We start from the raw sequence: 27,978 nt of genomic DNA, 5'->3' as shown, positions 1-27,978 counted from the left end.
AGTAAAAAAAAAAAAACTTGACTGGTATTAATACCCTTTTAATTGTGATTTTTCAACTGAACTGCAGCACTCTCAGAACCCCTACTTCCTGCAGCTATGTTGGTCAGGGCAAAGCTGTCTTCCCACATAATAAGGCTAAATGTGTTGCTATAACACATTTCCTATACAACTTGCAGTGCCATTATCATTGGATGACATTAGCTGCTTTGCATTTCATGAAAACATCTGGGTAGCTTTGATGTGTCGTCTACACTGTGCTGTGGCAACAGAAGTGGTATTGGTTTGTTTTATCTAATAATCAGCTGAGGTGACAATAACTTGATAATGCTGCCTTTGCGTACGACTATAATGCATGTTTTAGCTCTGAGTGGTGATTTGAGATAGTGCCGACGACATTCCTATTGGTTTAATGGAAACGTGATGACATGTAAGATTTACTCACGTAGTATAAAACCTCCCCGCTATAACGGATCCAAGGCATCGTGGACAGGACTTCTTACCAGTGACAACTGTACATCAACTGTATATCAAATACTGGAATCATCCTAGCTGCCACACTACAACACTTGGGAATCATGAGTGAGGTAGGTGTACCTGCTTTATTTCAATTATCGCTATTATAATAGCGTAGGCTAATAAACGAATCTATGGGATGGTCTGCTGCTGCTAATTTCACCATTCAAACGGAGCGCAAACAAATCGTGTCAAAGTAGCCAATTAGGATACAGCCTGAAATAAAATAAATTATTTGTAGTTTCTGCTATGGCAACAATAGTAAACGTTTCGCTAGAATATAAGCAAGTGTCAGTGAAGTCCAGCCGATCTAAAATAATTTATTATCCAACTCCCGGTAAACCAACCCAAAACGGTCCTCTCTGAACCACCACTGGTAATTTTTGTCCTTATGTGGAATTTTTTGTTTAGTTTGTTAATACAATAATGCATGCTTTGGAAATATAGCTTTGGAAATATAGCCTGCGTGCTTATCTTTGTAGGTTAGACACCTTAAAGTAAACACAATTCCAGGCCTGGTCTCATAGACTAGACGTAACATAGGAAACGTAAATCCAGGAAGCTCAAAATAGTATAATACAGTATATCACACTTGTTACGGTTACCTAACACAGAAGGTTACTTTTACCTCTTAATGATCTGCCCCTTTTTCCCCAAATGTTTGCCTAAAAGGACTTACCCAAATCTAACTGCCTGTAGCTCACGACCTGAAGCAAGGATATACATATTCTTGGTACCATTTGAAAGGAAACACTTTGAAGTTTGTGGAAATGTGAAAGGAATGTAGGAGAATATAACACAATGGATCTGGTAAAATATAATACAAAGAAAAAAACAACTGTTCTTTTTTATTTCTATGTACCATCTTTGAAATGCAAGAGAAAGGCCACAATGTATTATTTTCAGACCAGGTGCAATTTCGATTTTGCAGTGTATGTGCAAACTTTTTGACTGATCCAATTAATCATTGCATTTCTGTTCAAAATGTTGTGTCAAGACTGCCCAAATGTGCCTAATTTGTTTTATTAATAACTTTTCATTTTCAAAATTGTGCACTCTCCTGAAACAATATCATGGTATTCTTTCACTGTAATAGCTACTGTAAATTGGATAGTGCAGTTAGATTAGCAATAATTTAAGCTTTCTGCCCATATCATATATGTCTATGTCCTGGGAAATGTTGTTGTTGCTTACAACCTCATGTTAATCGCATTAGCCTACATTAGCTCAATCGTCCCGTGGAAGGGACACCGATCCTGAAGAAATCTTTAAGGCAAAATGAAAGGAGTGTGGTTGGTCAAGGTGGACAGGTAGGCAATATAACACAAACTTTTTTTTTATATCATGTTGAAATCACATTAGTTGACAACTCAACCAAATGTAAATCAAATTATACATTGAACTGATATCTGAGCCCATTGGGATATCATACAAATTGTAATTTGTAACAAATAATACGAAATGGATGAAAGACATCCACAAATGAATACATACCATACAAAACCTAACATAGCATACTAAATGGAGGGAAACAGATGTACTTTTACTATGTTACGTCTACCCTTGAATCCAGGTTGCAGCCCAGCAGCAGCTCCACATTTGTTTTCTGGTGCATTATGATTTTAATGTATTGTTAGAAGAGAACCATAAATCATCTGACTAACTCTATACTTAAAAGCGAGGACATACTAGGATTATAAACGGTCAATTAGCCTAATGAAAAGAGGAAACATGAATTTACGTGGTTACATAATAACTGAAGACTTTTGTTGAATGGATACAGTTTCATATGGCCTCTAATCTGGCAGAAATCACCGAAGAACAAACCAGCATTCCGCTCCAGGTGTTCCGCGCGCAAAATACAAATATTCCGGGAAATTGAAAGCAGGTTGTCTAATGGCCGCGGTTGCTGTAAGAGCCATACATAGTCAAAATGTTTTATGCAGTCTTTATTTAATGGTTGTTGTCATACTGTAAAGGCCTGCTCAATCATGTAGTCTTCTCATTTAATATTTTGCATTTGAAGTAGGCAGAACTACTTAGAGAGGCCTACATAAGGGAATATTCTACCTGTGTGAGAATCATTTGATAAACAAGATTGTTGAGCTATGACATGTAAATTAATGCTTAATCCAGCATGAATAGTAAATGTGTTAGTTGAAGCGGGAGTGATATTGACCTAGACACAAAGTCTGCCAATCAACTGAATGCATCAGTCAGTTCAGTTAAGCCATAAAACCATGTCTATAACAATCATGTCTCAGCTGAAGGCAATTGGTCTCTGTGTTTATTACACTGCTAGAGAAAAACAGAACAAGCCATCCCAGAATCCAGTATATGCAAACACTGCACTGAGCGCCGGAAAAGAGTACACCCTACAGTCACTGAATAATTCAAGGTATACCGCTGACCCATTGCAATAACACATTCTGTTCTGTCACTGCATGCGCAGAGCAGGGGGAAATGGAAATAAGTGAGGCCCCCAATCTTGGACCTTATCACTGTCTCGTTCCCTCAGAACAATGGGCCAATCTTAGAAACAATTGAGCTGCATTTTTTTTGGTCACTTTCCCGGTGTATAGGCTAGTACAGTTGGCCTCGTGCAACACAATTGCTTTCTGTCAATGGAATCCAGCAGCAGTTGGCTGAGAGAGACAGAGAAGAAGAGACAGACATGGAAAGAGAGCCAGACAGAGAGAGAGAGACAGACAGACAGGAGAGAGAGACCGACAGACAGACAGACAGACAGACAGACAGACAGACAGACAGACAGACAGACAGACAGACAGACAGACAGACAGACAGACAGACAGACAGACTGACTGACTGGCTGGCCGTGGTAGTGGCAGATGAGGCTAGTCTTCTTAGCTCTACAGCAGCCCCCCCTCCCCTCTCAACAGCTGCCCCCTCCTCTCTCTACAGCTGCCCTCTCTCTATCCTGGTACACATTCTGCCTGGATAGGTGGTCCAATGGAGTGGCTCGGTCAGTGGCTGCCTCAGTGTGTGTGTGAGGGAAGCATTCCCAGGCAACCCTACCCAGTGGGATCCCGAGTGACGCAGCGGTCTAAGACACTGCATCTCAGTGCTCCAGGCATCACTACACTACCTTGGTTCCATCCCGGGCTGTATCACAACCAGCCTTGATTCGATGTCCCATAGGACAGTGCACAATTGGCTCAGCGTCTTCCGGGTTAGGAGAGGGTTTGGCCGGGGTAGGCCGTCATTGTAAAATAATAATTAGTTCTTAACTGACTTGCCTAGTTAAATAAAAAAAAATACAAATTAAACACATTGAGTAGAAAACACATAACACACCTGGGTTTTGGATTGGCTTTCTAGGTGTGTTAGCTACCGGTCTTTAGTGCAACATTAAGTCGACATCAACCAAAATCTACTTGTGATGACAATTATGAAAGACATGAAAAATGATTGTTGTCTATCAACAATGACAAGCCACTGGGGTCTGACAATCTGGATGGAAAATTACTGAGGATAATAGCAGACGATATTACCACCCCTTTTTGCTACATCTTCATTTTAAGCCTACTAGAGAGCGTGTGCTCTCAGGCCTGCATGGAAGCTAAAGTCATTCCGCTACCCAAGAATAGTAAAGCCCCATTTACTGGCTCCAATAGCCAACCAATATCAGCCTGTTACCAACCCTTAGTAAACCTTAGTAAACAAAGAACTAATATTAATAATACGGATGTCAATCTCTCCTGACTGAAAGTGGGGGATAAATTGACTTCATCAGGTATTGATGTATTGAGGTATTGACAAGTTGAATGCACCGAGCTGTCTAAACTACTGGCACATAGCTCAGACTCCTACGCATACCCCACAAGACATGCCACAAGAGTTCTCTTCACAGTCCCCAAGTCCAGAACAGACTATGGGAGGCACACAGTACTACATAGAGCCACGACTATATGGAACTCTATTCCACATCAAGTAACTGACGCAAGAAGTAAAACTAGATTTGTAAAAATCGCTTTATGCAACAGCGAGGACTGTGAAGCAACACAAATATTGGCACAGATACACACACACACACACACACACACACACAATAACATACGCACTATACATACATATGGATTTAGTACTGTAGATATGTGGTGGAGTAGGGGCCTAAGGGCACACAGTGTGTTGCGAAATCTGTGAATGTTTAAAAAAATGTATAAACTGCCTTAATTTTGTTGGACCCCTGGACGAGTAGCTAATGGGGATCCATAAGAAGTACAAATACAAAATACACTGAGGTATGAGATCATACTGTACGTCGCTGTTACGGCCATCGTCGGGAATGAGACCAAAGCGCAGCGTGGAAAGTGTACATCTTCTTTATTTAAAATGAATAAAAAAAAGAAAAACAGGCTGCCTAAGTATGATTCCCAATCAGAGACAATGATAGACAGCTGCCTCTGATTGGGAACCATACCCGGCCAACAAAGAAATAGAAAACTAGAATGCCCACCCAAATCACACCCTGACCTAACCAAATAGAGAAATAAACAGGCTCTCTAAGGTCAGGGTGTGACCGTCGCAGAGCACCTATCTGACAATGATTCTCCCTGCTCATGTTTATATAGGTTTCTATGGTACTGCATGAACACAGGATTTTATAAATGAGATCACTCTACCCCTACCTATATGTACATATCTGCCTCAATTATCTTGTATCACTGCACATCGACTCAATACTGGTACGCCGTGTATATAGCCAAGTTATTGTTACTCATTGTGTATTTGTTCCGTGTGTTATTATTGAAAGAATATATCTTTACATTGTTGTGAAGTGCCTGAAAGTAAGCATTTCAATGTTAGTCTAAACCTGTTGTTTACGAAGCAAGTGACAAATAAAATGTGATTTAATAAGACATTACAAAGTGGGATCTTGCAGCACACAAGACATTCACTAGCTTCCCATCTCCATGATGGATTTATATGCCCATAAAGAATCAAGCCAAGGCTTTAGAGCGGCTCTGTGAATAAATAATTAAATGGAAATCAATGCCAATAGTCCCCACTTGCTCACTTCCCACCAACCATTTACTTTCATACAATTTTTTTTACCTATAAATAGGCCTAAATAATCACACCAGTTTGTGCCCAGTATGAAGACACTGGTATGAAATGACAATGTGTTCCAAACAATGTGCAGGTAACCAGTCAAGATGGGGCCCAGTATTGGGTTACGACTGGGTTATATAATCAGACTATGCATGTGTGGAGTAGAAAAGAGGTGGTGCGCACGGTGTATGGGGGAGGGTGGGAGATAATCAGAGAAAGAATCACATGCAATCATAAACCAGTCACACACCCTGTTCCCAGTCTCAGCCAGAGCCTGAAGAATTGCTTGGTCTCAGTGTCTTTTAAACACATCGCAACCGTCCACGCTGCAGCCTCCTGGCTGGGGGCTTTAGGAGCCATCTGTGGTCTTGAAAAGCAGCTGGGTCATTTCTTAAGTATACTCCTGTGTATTATTTGTAACTGCATCTGTACATGCATTAAGTTCTTGTGTCAGGCCTCTGGCGATAGCATTATAACCCGGGCCCTAAATCCACATTATCTCCACATTTAGAGACAAGTGACCGTCCCTCTGTCAACAGGCTAGATTGGAATGCTCTCCACAAATACTCAGATATTAAGCAGATTTGTTCAATATTTTTTGTTGCATGCAGGATTATGTAAATCCGCTCGGGTGGAGATTTGGTTCTGTCTGTGGTGCGGTGTATCTATCCCGTCCTGTCACATCTCCAATCCAAAATCAAATATAGAATCGGCTTTCTATTTCGCAACAAAGCCTCCTTCACTCACACCGCCAAACTTACCCTAGTAAAACTGACTTTCCTACCGATCCTCGACTTCGGCGATGTCATCTACAAAATAGCTTCCAACACTCTACTCAACAAACTGGATGCAGTCTATCACAGTACCATCCGTTTTGTTACCAAATCACCTTATACCACCCACCACTGCGACCTGTATGCTCTAGTCGGCTGGCCCTCGCTACATATTCATCGCCAGACCCACTGGCTCCAGGTCATCTATAAGTCTATGCTAGGTAAAGCTCCACCTTATCTCAGTTCACTGGTCACGATAACAACACCCACCCATAGCACATGTTCCAGCAGGTATATCTCACTGGTCATCCCCAAAGCCAACACCACATTTGGCCGCCTTTCCTTCCAGTTCTCTGCTGCCAGTGACTGGAACGAATTGCAAAAATCGCTGAAGGTGGAGACTTTTTATTTCCCTCACCAACTTTAAACATCAACTATCTGAGCAGCTAACCGATCACTGCAGCTGTACATAGTCCCATCTGTAAATAGCCCACCCAGTCTACCTACCTCATTCCCATACTGTTTTTATTTAATTTAATTTTCTGCTCTTTTGCACACCAGTATCTCTACTTGCACATCATCATCTGCTCATTTATCACTCCAGTGTTAATCTGCTGAATTTTAATTATTGGCCTATTTATTGCCTACCTCCTCATGCCTTTTGCACACACTGTATATAGACTTTCTTTTCTCTGCTGTGTCATTGACTTGTTTGTGTTATTGGCTTGTTTATTGTTTACTCCATGTTTAACTCTGTGTTGTTGTCTATGTCACACTGCTTTGTTTTATCTTGCCCAGGTCGCAGTTGCAAATGAGAACTTGTTCAATTAAAAAAACATTCAGATTTAGACAGGTCAGGCTCATTCAACAGCCATGATATATTTTGTGTTGATGAGACACTCACTTGTTTAATTTCACAGCCTCTTCACAATGGCAACAAATCACAACACTGTTTGTTCTATTGCCTTCAAATTTATTTTGCGGTAAAAATAAGCATTTTAGTACGTTGAGCGTGATGTCATTATGAAATTATGAAACACGATGTGATAAAACACTGCCTCCACAGTGAAGGTGCAGTGTGGTTAAGAAGATGGGTAGATGATCCAGAATGTTCTATCCCTGTAGAGACTTGGGGGACCCAACCAACAGACGCTTAACGTGCTGTAAATAATACCAATGTCTAGTTGTCGATTGTGATCGTGCAGGTAGATAGATAAAGTAGATGAAGAGAGATAGATTGGTAGATATATAGACAGAAAGAGCAGCACAGCCAGTGTCGCCTCCAGGCTTAAAAACAGGGTGCAGTCAGCCTTGTTTGATTAGCTTTGAGAGCATGGTCCAGTGGTTTGGTGTTTTCCATGTGAGTTGTCAGTGTAGGTTAAGATGACAAGTACTGAAGTATGCCATTCATATGGATGTGTGTACAGTAGATGCAGAATAATAAGGAAATGGTTTGTTGATTCAAAAACTGTCAATCATGCATGCTATGATCAACTAACAGTGGTATATACTGTAACTTCATTTTGACATTTTATTACATTTCTATGATATAGAAACTTAAACAGTTTCATAACATCCTCTATTTGAAAATAGTATTATTTAAATATTAACCTACTGATGCTCTGTCTAAGTAATGGCAATGCATCAGACAAAGAGTCCAATATGGAACTGCATCCAACAATTTGGATGCATGGTGGCCTTGGTGCCTACTTAGCAAAGCCCTCTGTTTCATCATCAGAAGTGGACCACCAGGCCCCCTCTTCTCTCTAGCCTTTTCTACATCAATGGAAAAGGAGAATGAGAGAAGGTTGCTACCAATTAGTGTAAAAAGGTCGGTGTAGCAGAGGCGAGGGAGGTAGGGAAGAGTAGTGTCTCTTTGTGTCCTTTTTACCCTCGTTTCTACTGATGAAAGTCAGAAAGAGGGAATTAAATTCAGCTCAGAAGTGCCTGTTCGACAGATTTAGGCACCAATTCAGTCAATGGAAGTCTGAGGAAATTAGCCAAAGTACATTTTTTGTTGTTTTTGACCTGAACAATATTTTTGAGTTAATCTGTTAGTGGAAATGTCATATTAATTGGTATAATCTCTTTTGAATGACTAACTGGCATCTGACAGAGTGCATAGGTATAATTTTTTTAAATCATATGTTTCTCTGAAATTGAAATTGGTCACAGTCCTCAGATCAGTCCATTATGTAATACTCCACGGTGTACGAAACATGCAACATTACGCTGGTGAGACATGGTCCTGGTTCAGAATGATTCAGTGCTCATTGTGAATCACGATGCCACACTCTGACCCTAATCGCCCCTCACAATGAGCAGAGATTATGCTAAAATGATCTGTAATCCAGCTAAATTGTCTGATCCCTGTCTGCTGTGCACTCCCCATAACCTGGTCCACAACATAGGGCTAACATCAGAGGTGTGGGATGGGGACAGACACCAGGAGAAGGAGAAGAGGCAGATTTAATTTCTAGCAATTATTAAAGGTTACTTCAAGTTTCACTTCGTTGATCTACTATTGTAAAGTGGCTGCTCCACTGGACGTCATAAGGTGAATGCACCAATTTGTAAGTCGCTCTGGATAAGAGCGTCTGCTAAATGACTTAAATGTAAATGTAAATCTATGTGCATGCACGCAGGTGGGTGGAGTGGGATTTTTGGAGTAGAGGACACCTTTTGGTAACATTATATCGTCGCTGGTCCAACACCCATTGTCAAGGTGGCAATAGCACACAGCCATTCAATCTCCATCGACAAACATTGGCAGTAGAATGGCCTCACTGAAGAGTTCAGTGACTTTCAACATGGCACAAGTCAGTTTGTCAAATTTCTGCCCTGCTAGAGCTGCCCCAGTCACCTGTAAGTGCTGTTATTGTGAAGTGGAAACGTCTAAGAGCAACAAGTGGCTACCGAGTTCCAAAACGCCAGCACAAGAACTGTTCGTCGGGAGCTTCATGAAATGGGTTTCCATGGCCGAGCAGCTGCACACAAGCCTAAAATCACCACGCGCAATGCCAAGCGTTGATTGGAGTTGTGTAAAACTCACCGCCATTGGACTCTGGAGCAGTGGAAACGACGGACGAAATGAGTTTGGCGGATGTCAGGAGAATGCTACCTGCCTGAATACATAGTGCCAACTGTAAAGTTTGGTGGAGAAGGAATTATGGTCTGGGGCTGTTTTTCATGGTTTGGGGTAGGCCCCTTACTTCCAGTGAAGGGAAATCTTAAGGCTACAACACACAATAACTTTCTAGACAATTCTGTGCTTCCAACTTTATGGCAACAGTTTGGGGAATGCCCTTTCCTGTTTAAGCATGACAATGCCCCCGTGCATAAAACTAGGTCCATACAGTAATGGTTTGTCGAGATCGGTGTGGAAGAATTTGACTGGCCTGCACAGAGCCCTGACCTCAACCCCATCGAACACCTTTGTGATGAATTGGAATACCGACTGCGAGCCAGGCCTTATTGCCCAAAATCAGTGCCCGACCTCACTAATGTTCTTGTGGCTCAATGGAAGTAGCAATGTTCCAACATCTAGTGGAAAGCCTTCCCAGAAGAGTTGAGGCTTTTATAGCAGCAAAGGGGGGACCAACTCCATATTAATGCCCGTGATTTTGGATTGAGATGTTCGCCAAGCAGGTGTCCACATACTTTTAGTAATTTAGTGTATGCCCTCGTAAATATACTTAATCTTGCTAGTGTAACTTAAAATATTATCCCAGTTTGATATGCTGCTTGTGTACAGTCGTGGCCAAAAGTTTTGAGAATGACACAAATATTAATTTTCACAAAGTTTGCTGCTTCAGTGTCTTTAGATATTTTTGTCAGATGTTACTATGGAATACTGATGTATAATTACAAGCATTTCATAAGTGTCAAAAGCTTTTATTGACAATTACATGAAGTTGATGCAAAGAGTCAATATTTGCAATGTTGACCCTTCTTTTTCAAGACCATCCTGACTGATGGCAGCCCATTCTTGCACAATCAATGCTTGGAGTTTGTCAGAATTTGTGGGTTTTTATTTGTCCAACCGCCTCTTGAGAATTGACCACAAGTTCTCAATGGGATTAAGGTCTGGGGAGTTTCCTGGCCATGGACCCAAAATATCGATGTTTTGTTCCCCGAGCCACTTAGTTATCACTTTTGCCTTATGGCAAGGTGCTCCATCATGCTGGAAAACTCATTGTTCGTTACCAAACTGTTCCTGGATGGTTGGGAGAAGTTGCTCTCGGAGGATGTTTGGTACCATTCTTTATTCATGGCTGTGTTCTTAGGTAAAATTGTGAGTGAGCCCACTCCCTTGGCTGAGAACTAACCCCACACATGAATGGTCTCAGGATGCTTGACAGGATGCATGACACAGGACTGATGGTAGCGCTCAACTTCTCTTCTCCGGACAGGCTTTTTTCCGGATGCCCCAAACAATCGGAAAGAGGATTCATCAGAGAAAATGACTTTACCCAAGTACTCAGCAGTCCAATCCCTGTACCTTTTGCAGAATATCAGTCTGTCCCTGATGTTTTTCCTGGAGAGAAGTGGCTGCCCTTCTTGACAAAAGTCTTTACCTCACTGTGCGTGCAGATGCACTCACACATGCCTGCTGCCATTCCTGAGCAAGCTCTGTACTGGTGGTGCCCCAATCCTGCATCTGAATCAACTTTAGGAGTTTCCTAGCGCTTGCTGGACTTTCCTGGGCGCCCTGAAGCCTTCTTCACAACAATTGAACCGCTCTCCTTGAAGTTCTTGATGATCTGATAAATGGTTGATTTAGGTGCAATCTTACTGGCAGCAATATCCTTGCCTGTGAAGCCCTTTTTGTGCAAAGCAATGGTGATGGCACGTGTTTCCTTGCAGGTAACCATGGTTGACAGAGGAAGAACAATGATTCCAAGCAACACCCTTATTTTAAAGCTTCCAGACTGTTATTCAAACTCAGTAAGCATGACAGAGTGATCTCCAGCCTTGTCCTCGTCAACACTCACACCTGTGTTAACGAGAGAATCACTGACATGATGTCAGCTGGTCCTTTTGTGGCAGGGCTGAAATGCAGTGGAAATGTTTTTTGAGGATTCAGTTCATTTGCATGGCAAAGAGGGACTTTGCAATTGATTGCATTTCATCTGATAACTCTTCATAACATTCAGGAGTATATGCAAATTGCCATCATACAAACTGAGGCAGCAGACTTTGTGAAAATTAATATTTGTGTCATTCTAAACTTTTGGCCACGTCTGTATTTATTCCCATATCAGATACAAATAAGAACATTATCATGTTTTGATCCTGGAGAAAAAGCACAAGGCTAACAAGCTGGCCACAGCAGGTTCTACCATTTCACAATAGCCTGTAGTAAACAAAATACCTTTTTGGGTGGATTCTTGATGTTTTGGTTTACAGTTTGAACAGTCGCTGAGATTATATTTGGTTATCAATGCAAAATACGCTACTTTGATGAATAGCCTTTATAGCTTTTAGATCAGCTATATCAATCAAGCGACAACACTGCCCCCACAGCTGCAGAAGGAATGATACAGCATGTCTCAATTTTCAGGTAGTAAAAATGTGTTTTGAATGCTGGAGCATTTACAAGAAGATGCTCCTTTTGGTATTAAAAATGACATTGCAACACTCCGAAATCTTGCATCTGCATAGAGCTTGTAGTAAGCTTTACACTGCAGACACATTTAAGCATGGAAGCAGTCCTGGGTTCAAATTGTATTTAAGATCTTTCAAATACTTTGATTGTTAGACTTAGCCTGCCAGGTATGCCAGATGGGACTAAAGTATGCACTTTTGGAACTATTCCATTTGTTCCATTGCGCCAGACCCATATATTTGGCAAACTCATTCAAGCACAGCTAAAGTATTGAAAGAAAACAAACTATTTGAACCCAGTTTTGCATGTCTCAGAGAGTCATAAAGGGAGGTTAGCATCTGAGCTCCAGTTTCTCATAACAGTCAGTCTCAGGACATTTGTTTTAGTCTCATTCAGCATTAATCTCAATAAAGTAAAATAAATACGATGCATTTATAGCGACGCCTAAACATCTAATACCCCATTGTTTTTATGATGCTTTCGTAACACATTCCATGTGATGCCAAAGGATTACACTTACTGTATAATAACAAGCTACATATAGCCATGTGCTCGAGCTAGGACTGAGGCACAGGATTGACTGTATGGATCAACTTCTCATTATGATTACTCATCCTAATAGAAATACAGTGTAGACAACAGCCGTCATGTTGTCTGGGCCTGTATTCATTAAACATCTCAGAGTAGGAGTGCTGATCCAGGATCAGGTCCATTCATTCGAATCTAAAAGACAAAACTGATACTACTGTAAATCAGCGCTCCTACTCTGAGACGCTTGTATATACAGATGTGCTGCTGAAAGATGTTGTGCACTTTGTTGGATGTGTGCTGAGAGAGAGAGAGAGCTCTGGAGTCTGTCTAATGCGTGTTAATGTTTTATGGGGAAACCATGCTGTTGTATCATTAGTTTTGCTCCGGTTATTCCAGCAGGGAGAAAAACTGCTATTTCCTGTCTGTCTGATAATGAGTACTGTAGTTAGTACAACACATACAGGTCAGTGAGGGAAGGAAGGTTCTGTTAACACATCATGGGCTGGCAGCCAGGGCAGATTGGATGTCAATGGAAGTACCCGACTTGGAATGAGTGGCCCACTAGAAGCACAGCACTCACATGTCACTAGGTCCCTCTTCTTCTATAATTAGAGATTCATGTCTTGCTGGATTGTCTGTCTCTACATTTTCCGTCCTTCAATGTTTACCATGGCAACGCATGGAATGATAATTACCTTTTATACAAAGACAGTAAATACAGAATCTGAACTTTCCAGAAAGTATGGACGGAAAGAAAAACATTAAGAACTTACATTATACTCAGACAGTATCTGGAATTATGATGCTCATACCTAAGTCTGAAGCCTTGTTATTGTCATTGCAAAATTCCACTCTCCTTTGTTACATCAGTCAGTGTGCAGACTGAATGAACATAGGCAACATTCCCAGGTCTAAAGTGAAGAGCAGAGGCAGAATCTACTCAATTGACTTCTATGCTGATATTAACAAACAGCTAAATGCAATGCCGGAGAGAATGAACTAAAGTTCAACAACTGTCACTTAACACTGTCACGAAGAGGAGGCCATCTCAAAATAGTCTCTCCCACGGTCACTCCTACCACCAAGGTCGTCCCCTAACTTTCCTTCTCTCAGGGGCACCGCTGACCTAGTCTGTATCTAATAATGACGATGTCAGCTTCAGATTCTGGATAGATGGATGAGTCAAGCCTGTGTGGCTCACTTGGTAGAGCATGGCACTTGCAACGCCAGTTCGGTTCCCAAGGGTGACCGTGTGAAAATGTATGCACTCCCTTCTCTAAGTTGTTCTAGATAAGAATGTGTGCTGAATGACTTAAACATAAAGTTGAATGCCTTAACTGTGCCCTCCAACACCAGAGCATTAACGCATGAGAGGAAGATCTTTACCATTATGCCATCCCATTCCAACATGGACATCCTCTATCCTCTAAACTTGGCTTCTGTGCGTCTGCTTAACGAGTAGGCATTCTAGTACTACCCTTCAAGGTAGATGGACACTTGACAGGATTCCAGCGATTATTAGGCTAAGTAATCATTTCTGTATGTGCATGCATTGAATTTTTCACATTTCCATCCAACGTTGCCAAGCCCGGAGCTTTTAAGCTGAATATCGGGCTACAAAACAGAATTATGGTTAATCCAGAGTTATCTAATGTGTTGGCAGCTGAGCTGAGGAGATCCCTTTCCTCCCATAGAGCCTGGAATAATGACAAAGACCATCTCAGCTTAAAGCTCTGCCTTGAAAGCATTCATTTAAAGGAGACTCTTCTTGTGTCAGGTCTTTTTGATTAGGGAACATTGGCGTACCGGTATGCTAATGAGTTTCGACACCTGGTAATGTGTGAAGAAGGGGTTATTCTTAGGTTAATACAGTGAGGGTTCCATTGGTCAGTGGTGAAAATGGTTCATTTGAATAGTCCACATTCACTCCAATCAGCTGGCTTATTGCTTGTCTTGTCCAATTTCAGTGTTCATTTAATTTACCAGACAACAATACAAATCACTGTAGGGCCTGTACATAGATAAGCTTAGGAGAGCGCCAATGCTTAGGTGGATACAATTTCAGCGTCCATGTATGGTACCAAATCACAATGGGTGCTTTGCAGCAGAAAATCCACTAAGCTTGAGTGCACATTTTTGGTAACAGTTCTGGTGGCTATGAACCATAGCTGTCATAGTCCAGTGTCTGAATCAGCCTGTCTCAGTAGCCGGCTCCATCCTACCTGAACCCTGCTTCCCTTCAGCTCCCACCTCCCTCCTATCCCTCTGAGCCTTGGTAGCCAGTCTTCCACACTGTCACTCCGGCTCCCGAGTCCCATCCCCTGCACACCCACCAACGATAGTGCTGCTGAGGACTGTTGGTTGGGGCTGAGTTGTCGACATTGTCATCTGTGTCCTAGTTTGCCTAGCGTCTCCTCTCCTCCTTGTTGAATAGTTAATAGACACTGACTGCAGTGTGGAGAACCTCTGGAGAGACCAAGCTGCCAGAAACACCCAAAATAGCCCCAGAAACGTCAGCGAGGAGACATTTATTTATTTGACTAATTCAACCCCCTAACTACCACACCACCCTTTCATCACATCATTGTGAGGGCGTGCTTTATTAAATAAATTATATCAATGGTTAAACATACATGTTTAACATCAAACAGGAAGTGATGCTCCGATCTAGGTTTAAACTACAGCAGAAATTTGACTCCATTTAGTCATGAGAGATGAGATGAATACATTAACTAGCAGCAGGAAGAGAATGTCTCTATCTGCCTACTGATGATATTTAATTTCACAACAACACATCGTTGTTAAGGTTATGTACTAGCTATGCCATAAAGGCAGCTCTATACCATATATCCAGGCCATCAATGTGAGCTTGAGGCAATGAGGTTTGGCTCATATACAGTAACCCGGATCCCATCTACCCCTAGTAAGGGGTTAAGGTGTACAGTGAGAGGAAGCAGTTTGGCGTGACTTTGGGTGGCTTTGCCAGGTAGACAGATAGGTTGAAGAGTCAAGCTGAAGGGCTGTGGAGTGCTGAGTGCAGACCTCTGGGTGGCACCAGGTTAAACGCACTGCGCTGTGGTGCGTGCCAAGCTCTGCATGCGAGTATAGGACCAGGTTGGGCTGAGCATGCCCTGGGGATTCACCGACTCACCCGTCAGCAATTTACCTCCTGTGGAAGGGACAGAGGATGGCAGGGTCTTATGCTTGCTTACGTCTTTTGTGTGTGTGTGTAAGAAGGAATCACAGCTCTGAGTTATCTACCAACACCTCCCTAAGCTCAGAGCTGTGTGCTCACTATAACTTATGACACAACCATGCTAGGAAAAACCAGCCTTATGTGCTGGAAACATAATCATCATTATCAATATCATCACCATCATCACCCTCATCCCATTAGTTAAGCTTCCTCTCCGGCTTTGACATATGGGACTGGGAGCATGACGTGACAAGCAGCTCCTGAGTGCCTCAGTCCAAGCTGTGCCCATGATGCCTGTCTCAACTGGGAACTGACTGAACTGAACTAAATGAACACCATGGAATCGTTATCTCTGCAGTTCCTGCAGTAACTGTGCCCACTCACAGTTTAACTGGCCATATTACTGCCTGAGTCTCAGTGAAACACTATGTAATAGACTGAGTAGACCATGACTGCTGTTGTTGTTCCTCTTTCTCCAATCTCCTACTCCTAATCAGTGGCATCTCTGGAAATGGCTGTGCTGCTTGGTGGCCCATGAGAATCTGTTTTAGTTTGTGCCTGTGTTAATGTTTGTGTATTTTATGCCTTTTCCTGACTGCAGTGTTTAATGATGAACGGCAAGTTGGCGTGTTCAGTGAGAGTCTGACATAATGTTGTGACATATGTCTCAATGTATCACCATGATGCTCCTGAATGACTGTCGGCACGACATGGTCGGGGAGAGTGACCAGCAACCACTGGCGTTCACCACAGACAGACCCAGCCACTGAGGTCAGGGGCCAACGCAATCTCTTAATCTCTCACCCAGACCCAGATATATGTGTGAAAAATCGGTAGATATAGCGTTTTGGATATAAGCTCTTAAAATAAATGTTAAAAGAAAGATAAATAGGTACAGTTTTACATGTTTTACATGTGAAGTTTTTGTGAACTTTTAGCCTCTAAAAAGTGGTGCCTGTTGCATAAGCATTTGCTTGGTATATGTGGTTCTAAAAGTGTGTATATAAACTCAGCAGAAAAATAAACGTCCTCTCACTGTCAACTGTGTTTATTTTTAGCAAACTTTTTTAACATGTGTAAATAGTTGTATGAACATAACAAGATTCAACAACTGAGACATAAACTGAACAAGTTCCACAGACATTTGACTAACAGAAATAGAATAATGTGTCCATAAACAAAGGGGGGTCAAAATCAAAAGTAACAGTCAGTATCTGGTGTGGCCACCAGCTGCAGATTTTCCAGTTCTTGCTGTGAGATGTTACCCCACTCTTCCACCAAGGCACCTGCAAGTTCCCGGACATTTCTGTGGGGAATGGCCCTAGCCCTCACTCTCCGATCCAAAAGGTCCCAAATGTGCTTAATGGGATTGAGATCCGGGCTCTTCGCTGGCTATGGCAGAACACTGACATTCCTTTCTCGCAGGAAATCACGCACAGACCGAGCAGTATGGCTGGTGGCATTGTCATGCTGGAGGGTCAAGTCAGGATGAGCCTGCAGGAAGGGTGGCACATGAGGGAGGAGGATGTCTTCCCTGTAACGCACAGCGTTGAGATTGCCTGCAATGACAACAAGCTCAGTCCGATGATGCTGTTACATACCGCCCCAAACCATGACGGACCCTCCACCTCCAAATCGATCCCGCTCCAGAGTATAAGCCTCGGTGATAAATCAAATGCGACCATCACCCCTATTGAGACAAAACCGCGACTCGTCAGAGAAGGGCACTTTTTGCCAGTCCTGTCTGGTCCAGCAGCGGTGGGTTTGTGCCCATAGGCGACATCGTTGCCGGTGATGTCTGGTGAGGACCTGCCTTACAACAGGCCTACAAGCCCTCAGTCCAGCCTCTCTCAGCCTATTGCAGACAGTCTGAGCAGTGATGGAGGGATTGTGCATTCTTGGTGTAACTCGGGCAGCTGTTGTTGCCATCATGTACCTGTCCCTCAGGTGTGCTGTCCGGATGTACCGATCCTGTGCAGGTGTTGTTACACATGGTCTGCCACTGCGAGGACGATCAGCTGTCCGTCCTGTCTCCCTGTAGCGCTGTTTTAGGTGTCTCACAGTACGGACATTGAACTGTATTGCCCTGGCCACATCTGCAGTCCTCATGCCTCCTTGCAGCATGCCTAAGGCACATTCACGCAGATGAGCAGGGAACCTGGGCATCTTTCTTTTGGTGTTTTTCAGAGTCAGTAGAAAGCCTCTTTAGTGTCCTAAGTTTTCATAACTGTGACCTTAATTGCCTACCGTCTGTAAGCTGTTAGTGTCTTAACGACTGTTCCACAGGTGCATGTTCACTAATTGTTTATGGTTCAGCATGGGAAACAGTGTTTAAACTCTTTACAATGAAGATCTGAGAAGTTATTTGGGTTATCTTTGAAAGACTGTGTCCTGAAAAAGGAATGTTTTGTGTGTGTGTGTGAAAAATTGGTGATTATAGCTTTTTGGAAATAAACTCAAATAAAATGGGTTCCTTCGTGTGTGTGTAAAATATTACTGTTGTCATATTTTGAATTCGTAGCTTTTAGATGTGTATGAAAATGTGTGTTCTTTTTTGCTAAGCGCAATAGCAGGGGGTGGCAGGTAGCCTCACGGTTAGAGTGTTGGTACAGTAACCGAAAGGTTGCTGGTTTGAATACCCAAGGTGGAAGAAAATATGTTGATGTGCTTTTGAGCAAGTCACTTAACCCTAATTTCCTCCAGAGGTGCTGTACTACTAAGGCAGACCCTGTAAAATAACATATTTCACTGCACCTATCCAGTGTATGTGACAATAAAACATATTTTTTTCTGTGTGTGCAAAGAAAACATGATTAATTGTCTCTCTAAAATGAAACCAAGTTTTTAAATAAATACATGTCTGTCGTTGAACAACCCCAGGCCATGATTAGTAAAAGCACCAATCTTTTTCTTAATTTCTTTAAACAATTAAAGCTCATTTACCAACATTTCTGAAATTTGAGTGTGCAAAGGTTAGGTTGTGTAAAAGCTTTGTTAATCTGTCTCTCATTGCTGTGTTCCTATGTTTTTCACCACAGCACCATTCATTCATTACTCTGATGGAAGATCATTCGGTCATTACTCTTTGTGTGTCCTAGGCTCTCTTGTGTCAGGAACACATCTATCAGTAAAGATGAAATGAGGTGGAGACAAGGTCATTCTTCATGATAGGTCTGTGGGTTAATGAAATTAAGCCCAGTAGAGGAGATGAGGAGAGCAGAGGAGAGGAGAGCAGATAGGGGAGGAAAGGAGTGGAGGAGAGGCTCAGATGTATTGGGACGGGGTGTGATGGAACTGAGGAATGCCAGCGTGTAACAGACACACACTGGCGCACACACATACCCACGCACACGTTCACACGCAACTAAATATAAAGATTTGTACATACCCTCACACATCTGAGTTTCAGGTTTTATTTAGGTCTGGCATGAGTTGGACTCACAAAGCACACAAACTCACACACCCACACATGCGCACACACACACACACACACACACACTCTCTTGCTCACTCGCGGGCCACACCAAACAAGTATTCCAACATTGGGAGCCATCTGTTTTGGCATCTCTCAGTGGCCAACCTAATGTAGTGTTTTTTCCATGGCTGCTGTGTAAGCTGCGCTGTCCATGGGCCCAACCAGGCTGAACTGTGCTGAGCTGAAGCAGGACACACTGTAGTGCAGACCTCCTGGACTTCAGTCAGGAGACAGTACACATTACCCACATCTCTAGTTTGGGATATTAGTTACACAATCAGAAATGAAGTGGAGGGTACAGTCATATAAACACACTTAGCTCTAAATCTGTGGTTACAATCTACCTTTCATATGCAGACTCTCTCCTATCAGTAACATACACTGCGTTCTACACTGAGTATACCAAACATTAGGAACACCCCCCCTTTTTGCCCTCAAAACAGCCTCAATTCGTCCGGGCATGGACTCTATAGGGTGTCGAAAGCGTTCCACAGGGATGCTGGCCCATGTTGACTCCAATGATTCCCACATTTTGTGTCAAGGTGGCTGGATGTCCTTTGGGTGGTGGACCGTTCTTGATACACACGGGAAACTGTTGAGTGTGAAAAACACAGCAGTGTTGCAGTTCTTTACACCAACCAGTGCACCTGGCACATACTACTATAACCCATCCAAAGGCACTTAAAACCTTTGTCCTGCCCATTAACCCTCTGAATGGCACACATACACAATCCATTTCTCAATTGTATCAAGGCTTAAAAATCCTTCTTAAACCTGTCTCCTCACCTTTATCTATACCAGTGGTCGCCAACCTTTTCTGAGTCAAGATCACTTTCGCGGTCAAAAGCAAGCCGGCATCTACCACTCAGATGTATTTTTAAACATGGCTTAAATGTTTTTAACCTAATAAAAACAGTTCTGTAGGAATGAGGTTTGTGCAGTATGCCTATTACATTATCACAGGACATGCCTGGCCTGCCAATATTGTTCTTCTCAGACCATATTATATTTCAAAATTCGAGCTTTGTTAACAAAACAGATCAGTTGGTGTAGCACTTGCGAGGCACGGCTGAGCATAAATTGAAATACAACAGTTTTCAGCTGTGCTAACATAATTGCAAAAGGGTTTTCTAATGATCAATTAGCCGTTTAAATGATAATCTTGGATTAGCTAACACAATGTGCCATTGGAACACAGGAGTGATGGTTGCTGATAATTGTCCTCTGTACGTCTATGTACTGTAGATATTCAATAAAAAATCTGCTGTTTCCAGCTACAAAAGTCAGTTCCAACATTACACTATTTCTGAGAAATTTGATGTTATTTTAATAGACAAAAAAAAAAAGTTTTTCTTTCAAAAACATGGGGATTTTCAGGAAGTGGAAGAGAGTTAGAGAGCATTTGTGTGAGTGTGTATGTGCGTGCGTGTGTGGATGCTGAGGTCTTCCAGAGACAGGGTTGCAGGTGCGTGACAAATCTGCTGGTCTCTCCTCCATGCCAAACTGGCAGTGCACATTGTGTCCTCATTCATTCATTCATTCATTCATTCAGACATACATATTAATTCAAGCCTTCTTTCATGAGACAAAATGCTAATAACTCTGTTTGTGCAGATCATGTCAATGTCTCCATGTATTGTGGTGGGTCTCTTGCCAGTCACAAATTATGGGTATTTGTGGGTATTTTTTTATCTTGGCTATAAAATGCAAAAAACTGTTTTTTTTGCATTAGTTTCACCCAAAAAGACAAGTAAGGCAGTTCACATCTCCCCAAACCCCGAAGCATCGACATCATTCACCAAATATTCATGATCCACTGCTTTATCTCCTCTTTTATGGAAGATGCTTTCTGCTTCCACGGCAAGTTCAGTTTGTATCCACATGCTACTCTATTGGTGGACTAATGATGCCAACCCACAGAGTTACAACAGCAAAAGAGCCTAACGGACCACGTTGTCATGCTAATCTAGATCCTCAAATGTTGCTCCTCTGCATGCTTGAGAGAGAGAGATAGGCAGAGGGCGTGTGAGGATGTTATTGTTGTGCCCGCTCAAACCTCTACAGTATTCTAGTAAAATGGCTCAGATAGGGACTGTGCTCCATGTGTAACGCTATTAATTAACAGACTGTTACAGCTTCATCACTTCATCTGACACTCAGCACAGACAACGGCCCACACTTTGTTGCGCCTAATGAAATGTTCAGTGTGGAAAGCCGCCACACCACACTGAGCATGTGACCCATAATTATGTATAATATAGAATACATAATGTTTTGAATGGCTTGTTGATGATGTTGCTGGCAGGACTTTGGCAATAGCTGCTAAACTTGCATGAGCGAGTGCGGGAACGATAAGCATCAAGGAGCCAAGCAGAAGTGAGAGTAGAGAGGGAACGTGAGAATCAGGCAGCCGTGACAAACGTCTCATTTGGAATTCACTCATGGTTTCTAAAGCCTCATGCAAATGTATAATTTTTTGGGGGCACATTTTATTAGGCGCTGTAAAACAAAGATAGAGCTGAAAGAGGGCGAGATAAAAGACTCATTGGAGAGAAAAAAAAGAGCAAAGAGGAGTAATGTGGAAAATGTGCCAGTGTGTTCAGAGTAATCTTCCTGAACGTTATGACCAGCCTGGTTATGTAAGCTCTAACCATAGCCAGGCAGAGAGGAGGATCACAGGGAGAGGGAGAGGGAGGAGGAGGAAGAGAAGTGAGAGAGGGAGGAGTGTGTAGAGACTGGGGGTGCGTTCACAGAGCTGATGCGACCCTAAATCAGGGATTTTCCTCAAACTGATGAAGACTAGGAGAAACCATCCTTCATGTTGATGGTTTTCATCACAGCTGTTCCCTTTCACATCTGTTGGCCGTTGCTTGCGTGTCATTAAAGAGAAAACAACCATTAAACAATTACAGGGTCCCTAATGACAACGATCAACAACACAAAGATTAGAGCAGATTAGATAGCGATTACTGTTTCTTCATTGACCTCTGTAACCACTCTATGTGCTGAGCTTCTCTACTGTATCACAGCAGCACCAGTGGAAAAGCAATAAAGGTATCCTCTCCTTTCCAGTTGGGAAATACCAACTCATAATGTAAACTTTTGAGCTTGTGTGTGTGTGTGTGTGTGTTGTTTCACTGTAGTTGCCTGTATTACAGTATCTTGCATGGCAGTCTTTGGAGGTGTTGTTCTATAGGATGTCTTGTCCGTTGTGTTGTTTGTATACCTGTTCAGTGGTACCCTATGTTCCTACCAAGTGTTGCCTACGGTACTCCTTGACAGTGTTTCCCTACATAGAGGATAGACTGCCATGTGTAGTGTCTTGTGTGGCACTGCGCTGGAGTGCTGGTCTGGGCTGTAGAAGTTCATTTCATGGCTCTAATGTGGCCTGATATGGAGGAGTGTTATATTCCTTTGAACTTGGATTAGCTTCCCATCCCTCCTCTGCTTCTCTCTCTCTCTCTCTCTCTCTCTCTCTCTCTCTTTCTTTCTCTCTCTCTCTCTCTTTCTTTCTTTCTCTCTCTCTCTGGGTCCAGAGCCATGGCCCCTGTCTGCTCAGGCATTGTTTGTTGAGAGCTGCAGGGTGCAGGGAGAGAGGAAGAGAGAAGAAGAAGGTGGGGGAGAGGAAAAGAAAGGTAGAGATGGAGTGAGGGGGAGAGAAAATGAGATGGAGAGAGTAAGGGAGGGTGTTAGTAACCTCTGGTGAACCCCAGTATCAACCTCACCCCATGTGACAGAGTATAACACAGACAGATGAGACCTAACAAGGATGCCATCCCATCACCTCAGTGAATCCTTGGGAGTTTTTCCACACTAACAGTGAGACAGATGGCAAAGCTTTGAAATGAGTTCCCCTTCCTTCCCCTTCTATAGGAGAACTGAGGAAACTGAGGACACTACCATTTTTTGTTGTTGTGATTTCCCTCCTCAGCCGCCTACCTGGCATCAAAGCTCATCTGCTGTGTTTCAATTCATTGAAAGCACTGTATTAATAACTCAGGTAGGGATGTGATGTGCAGGATGGGGAGTGTGGGCTTCCTCCACGGAGCAGAAGTCTCAGCAGAAGCTCACACATGTACGCATGGATGTACACAAACGGCCCGAGACCTTCTGGCTACTGGTCTACCTCTAAGTTTTTCCCCATATGTAAAGTATTGAATATTGGAATATTGATCCCTCGCTATCTCTTCCTTTGCAGAGACAAGGATCTGGAGCCATGAGTGGAAACCGCAAACCTGCTGGACAAGGTGTGTACAGGATTTATACAGGAAAAATATGACAAAATACACTACATACATCACGTAGGCCTGCTGTAACTAACTAATATCCTGCTTTTAAAAATCATCTTGTGAATTTCCGAAAACGCCATCCATGTTGGTTCATGTGACCACATTGCTTGAGAGTCATAGAACACATTGAGTGAGAGTCATAGAACACATTGAGTGAGAGTCATAGAACACATTGAGTGAGAGTCATAGAACACATTGAGTGAGAGTCATAGAACACATTGATTGAGAGTCATAGAACACATTGAGTGAGAGTCATAGAACACATTGAGTGAGAGTCCACAGTCTGCAGTTCTACTCATGGAGAGCAGAATGTCCAAAAACAGCAAAAACAGAGAATCAGAGATGTCTCATAACTCAACTGATAATTTGTCTTGACTAACTCTCTGTGTTTTTTTATGAAAGAAAATATGCCATTATAGAAATAAAGACAATCTACCTTGGGTACATTCATGCCTGAAATTCACAGAAAGACCTTACTTTCCAAGCTGGGGCATGGTATTGTTGTCATGATAATGACATTCAAATCCTCAGAGTTAGAGACGTCAAACTTAGGCTTGCAATACTTTGGAGGATCCTTTGATATCTATAAATGACATTAAGTGTAGAATTCAGTCATTCAGGTAAAGTGAATGTGACTACAGGATCAATTTAATTAAAAGTCCTACTTCAAATAGATTCTTGATCAAATAATTGATTATTCCCCAAGATTATTCCCTGACTTTGGTATTTGATAGTCATATTGTACACTAGAAGGTGAAACCTCCTACTTCCTGTAGTCTATATGTATCGACAGAGCCAATAATTGATCCTATTAAGTTTTTAAACAATACACAATATAATCGAATGATGTAACATATACTATGTCCTTCCCCCCATCCCTGGGATCTCATCCTAAGACACAATGAAGCCGGCAGGTTAATGATAGCCAATCACTTTTAAAAGGGTTCATTTGGCCATTCTGCACATGAAATTGATCCTTCCTTCAGCATAACAGGGTGGCCGTGAGCCTCCTCTCCACCCTTCTGGAGCCACTGATGACAGTATAAAGAGTAAGACCTGGTGTTCATATGGATATTAGTCTCAACTGGTTGGACGATGAGTTGTATTGTTATACAGTTTAATTCAAAGGTAAAAACACACAAATACCATACTCCTGTCAATTGAATTTGATTGGTTTTATTGCCTAAGTTTAAGTTGATAGAATACATGTACCATAGGGACCTATAATAATGTAAAGACTGACAATGGCATCCCATGCCTGCTCTAGTAACATGAGTGAATGATCTATTACCACAATCTCACATTCAGTCCTATAGTTTTTAAGGCTGACTTTATTCAGTATTATATTGACTATGTTTTATTCTATACAAATTTGGTGAACTATATACTTGGTAGTGGGGATTACATGTAGTTTGGATTCCAGCTATTGTAATACACCTCCATATGCTACTGAGTGCTCTCACCTAGATGTTCTGAGACTATACCTTCATTAATCATTGTCCCAGTGTCCCTGAGCAGCATACATCAGACAGTCACCAGCTCCAACATGACCTTTTACCATCTCCCCCAGAAATGAAGACATCATCAATTTGGGAGAATTTAGATATTCACACATGCACCTCCTCAAGTCTCAATTCATGGTTTAGGAGGACTGTGACCTTGTTGTGAAGTGTGCAATATGTATCAGAGGAGAGGGGGGGGGGGGGGTACTCAGTCTGTTAACGAAGAACACAAGATATGTACATGAGAAACATCCCTTTCCTCCAGAAACTATATTTAAAAAACAACGCACCCACACTGGCAATAGCCACTGACTTCAATCAATTTAGATGGGTTAGGCCCACAGGGAAATGGGATGTCCCCACACTGTTCCATTACACAAGGAAAGATAGCATGGAGAGTAATTGTATGGGCTCTGCAATCATGAAATGTACATTCCTCTCCATTGAAAACATTTTGTCTTCAAAGGATGCCACGGTCGTGAAGAAAATCCATCTAAACCTAAACGTATGTTGTTCATTTTGCTGTATGTGTGCACATTTTATATGTTAGTACACTCTTAGAAGAAAGGGTTCCGAAAGGGTTCTTCGGTTGTCCCCATAGGGGTACCCTTTTTGGTTCCAGGTAAAATCCTCTGTGGAAAGGGTTCCACATGGAACCCCAAAAGGTTCTACCTGGAACCAAAAATGGTACTTCAAAGGGTTCTCCAATGGGGACAGCCGAAGAACCCTTTTAGGTTCTAGATAGCACCTTTTCTTTCTACGAGTGTACATTCACAACTATGTACAATGTAAAATGCATATGGCATTTGTGACATCTTGTAAAGGAATAGATCTTTCAGTATTCAATCCACATAGTAGATGCATGTGAATGGAGACTGACATATACTATCGCATCCCAATGCTGTTGGGATGAGACCTAGTAATTGAACCTGCATCACAGAAATTGCACCCAGTATTGCTTTTTTGGTCATTCACAGTCACTTCACGCATCCAATTCTGTATGTTCACTCCTCATATTTAAGCAATTAACCAAGGCTTAATATTCACAGAATGTTCCCTCTTTGGTATCTAGCATGGGCACTGATCTGAACTCATTTAGTCTTTGCTGGCATTTTGGCTGTGATTATCTATGTATTAGGAAACGTTTAACCTTACATTTGTAAGTAAATAAAACATAAACATATTCTGATGTATTAATGTACATGTCTTTTGTCTTCTAGATTAAAGGGGGGAATGTATGAGTAATGAAAGGGGAGTTAGAAAATGAAATCCTCCTGGATGAAGAGAGGACATGACAGCATGTATATGTATGGGAGATTAGAAAGGCTTGCCTTGCTTCATATTTCACATTTTATCCCCTGATTTAAAGTCTTTGAAGTTGCAAAGCCCCCTACCCTCTGTATACGCTCGAAAAAGGCTGCTTCTTTAAACATAATCTATTGAATTGAATTCAAATTAAACACATTTCTATGAACTTTGAAACATTCTATAGCTATTAACAAAGGTTTGTCAGTCAATTCATGAATTGAAAACTGTCCATTTTTTAGGTGACCTTTTCCATTCATGATCGAGGGATGAAATAGAGTGACCCCAACTGTGGTAGAGTCACATACAGTAAGATTCCCCAGTTTTTCTATGCTGTCTCACTCTCTCTTCCAGTCTCTCACTGTCTTTATTGCCTCACTACAGATGACTCTAAGGCTGCTCCTGAGGAGGACTTTGCGGACATCGACATGAAGGCTCCGGAGACGGAGAAGGCTGCTGTGGCCATCCAATCACAGTTCCGGAAGTTCCAGAGCAAGAAGAAGCAGGAAGTAAAGTCCTAGAGTGGGCAGGACAGAGCCAGGCAGCTCTGTCTCCCATAGGCCGGGACTGCACCAGTTGGGGGTTTGGTCTTGCATGTCAATCAAACCACACCGTTATGGACTCAACTGAGGGGGAGTTAAGGGGAAGAGGGAAGGCTAGAGGGAGGGGTCAGGGTTCAAGGATCAAGGGGTCACTGATATCTTTGAAATGATTATATGTAACTTATTAATTGATTGCTGTGTCCATAAATGATGGTTAAGTTCTGGATAAATCTTGATCTTTCCTATGATTTTGCTATTTTCATTTTTTAATGATACTGTAATACTACTACACTCTATATTTTCCAGTTGCTGTAGCAGTCCAAACCGGTAGTAGTCCTCTCATGTCTCTCTCATGTCGTGTACGCTACAATATACCCATTTGAACAATAAAACACTGCTTGATAAGTAGGTTTCCTTGTAAAGCAATTAAGAAACTGGAACCAGGGTTCTATCACCCTCAGGCGGAACATGTAGCCAAATGTATTGTGAAGATTGATCGTCAGATTCTGCATTCTTTTCAACTGTGGCATCATAAATCTAAAGATTTTTTTCCCTAGTATGTCTGTTATGAAGGGTGTTTCCCTCTCGTTGTGGGGAGTGTTTCCAGACATTCCAGCTTGTCTTGTTTGATCCCTCCCAGTTATCGCAGCGCCCAGTGGCTGATGCATTTAGAATTGAATCAATGGCTACAATTTGCTTTCCAATGTCTCCGGTGTCTCAACTTGCTAACTAAATCTAGGGCTTGTTCCATTATTTTCCTTCCCTTCAACGTCATTGGAAAGTGTTTTTATTTTGTTTGTATGACTTTGTTTCGACATTAATTGTTTTTTAATGGGTGTTTCTATTGAATCCCCATTGTTTCCTTTTGTTGTTCAAACCCAAATGAGTGGAATATACTGTACAATACCATCAATCTTCAGTAGAGACACGTTCAAAGAATACTTAATAAATATCCAAGAGGTAAACATTGAGTCAGAAGTTATTTTGTTAACATTGTGTTTGTTTATGGTCCCCACTAGCCCATGTGCCTGTCATCGATGTCTATTTTCTTTATTTATTTAATAAATCATTTTGACAGTGCCGAACATAAAATCAATAAATCAAACACCAGTGCCGAACATGGCAAGCCCAGCTGAACTCTGAAAACAACATGCCAGCATGATTCAAACTA

General features: G+C 42.1%; 1 protein-coding gene across 2 annotated transcripts; it reads left to right on the top strand.

Moving 5' to 3' along the window:
• Nucleotides 1-450: 450 nt before the first annotated feature.
• On the top strand, nucleotides 451-27,772 carry LOC115105585 (calmodulin regulator protein PCP4-like). Of its 2 annotated transcripts, XM_029627780.2 has the most exons (4): nucleotides 451-584; nucleotides 23,368-23,416; nucleotides 25,427-25,465; nucleotides 26,650-27,772. In XM_029627780.2, exons 1-4 carry the CDS (start codon nucleotides 576-578, stop codon nucleotides 26,784-26,786), a joined length of 234 nt encoding a protein of 77 aa, XP_029483640.1. In that variant the 5' UTR covers nucleotides 451-575; the 3' UTR covers nucleotides 26,787-27,772. The 2 variants fall into 2 exon arrangements, with proteins under 2 accessions (XP_029483640.1, XP_029483641.1); XM_029627781.2 differs by lacking the exon at nucleotides 25,427-25,465.
• Nucleotides 27,773-27,978: the final 206 nt, after the last annotated feature.

Source organism: Oncorhynchus nerka, linkage group LG22 (genome assembly GCF_034236695.1).
Source record: "Oncorhynchus nerka isolate Pitt River linkage group LG22, Oner_Uvic_2.0, whole genome shotgun sequence".
Lineage (NCBI taxonomy): Eukaryota > Metazoa > Chordata > Actinopteri > Salmoniformes > Salmonidae > Oncorhynchus > Oncorhynchus nerka.
The sequence above is the reverse complement of the archived record's forward strand: the minus strand, read 5'-3'. Positions and strand labels throughout refer to the sequence as shown.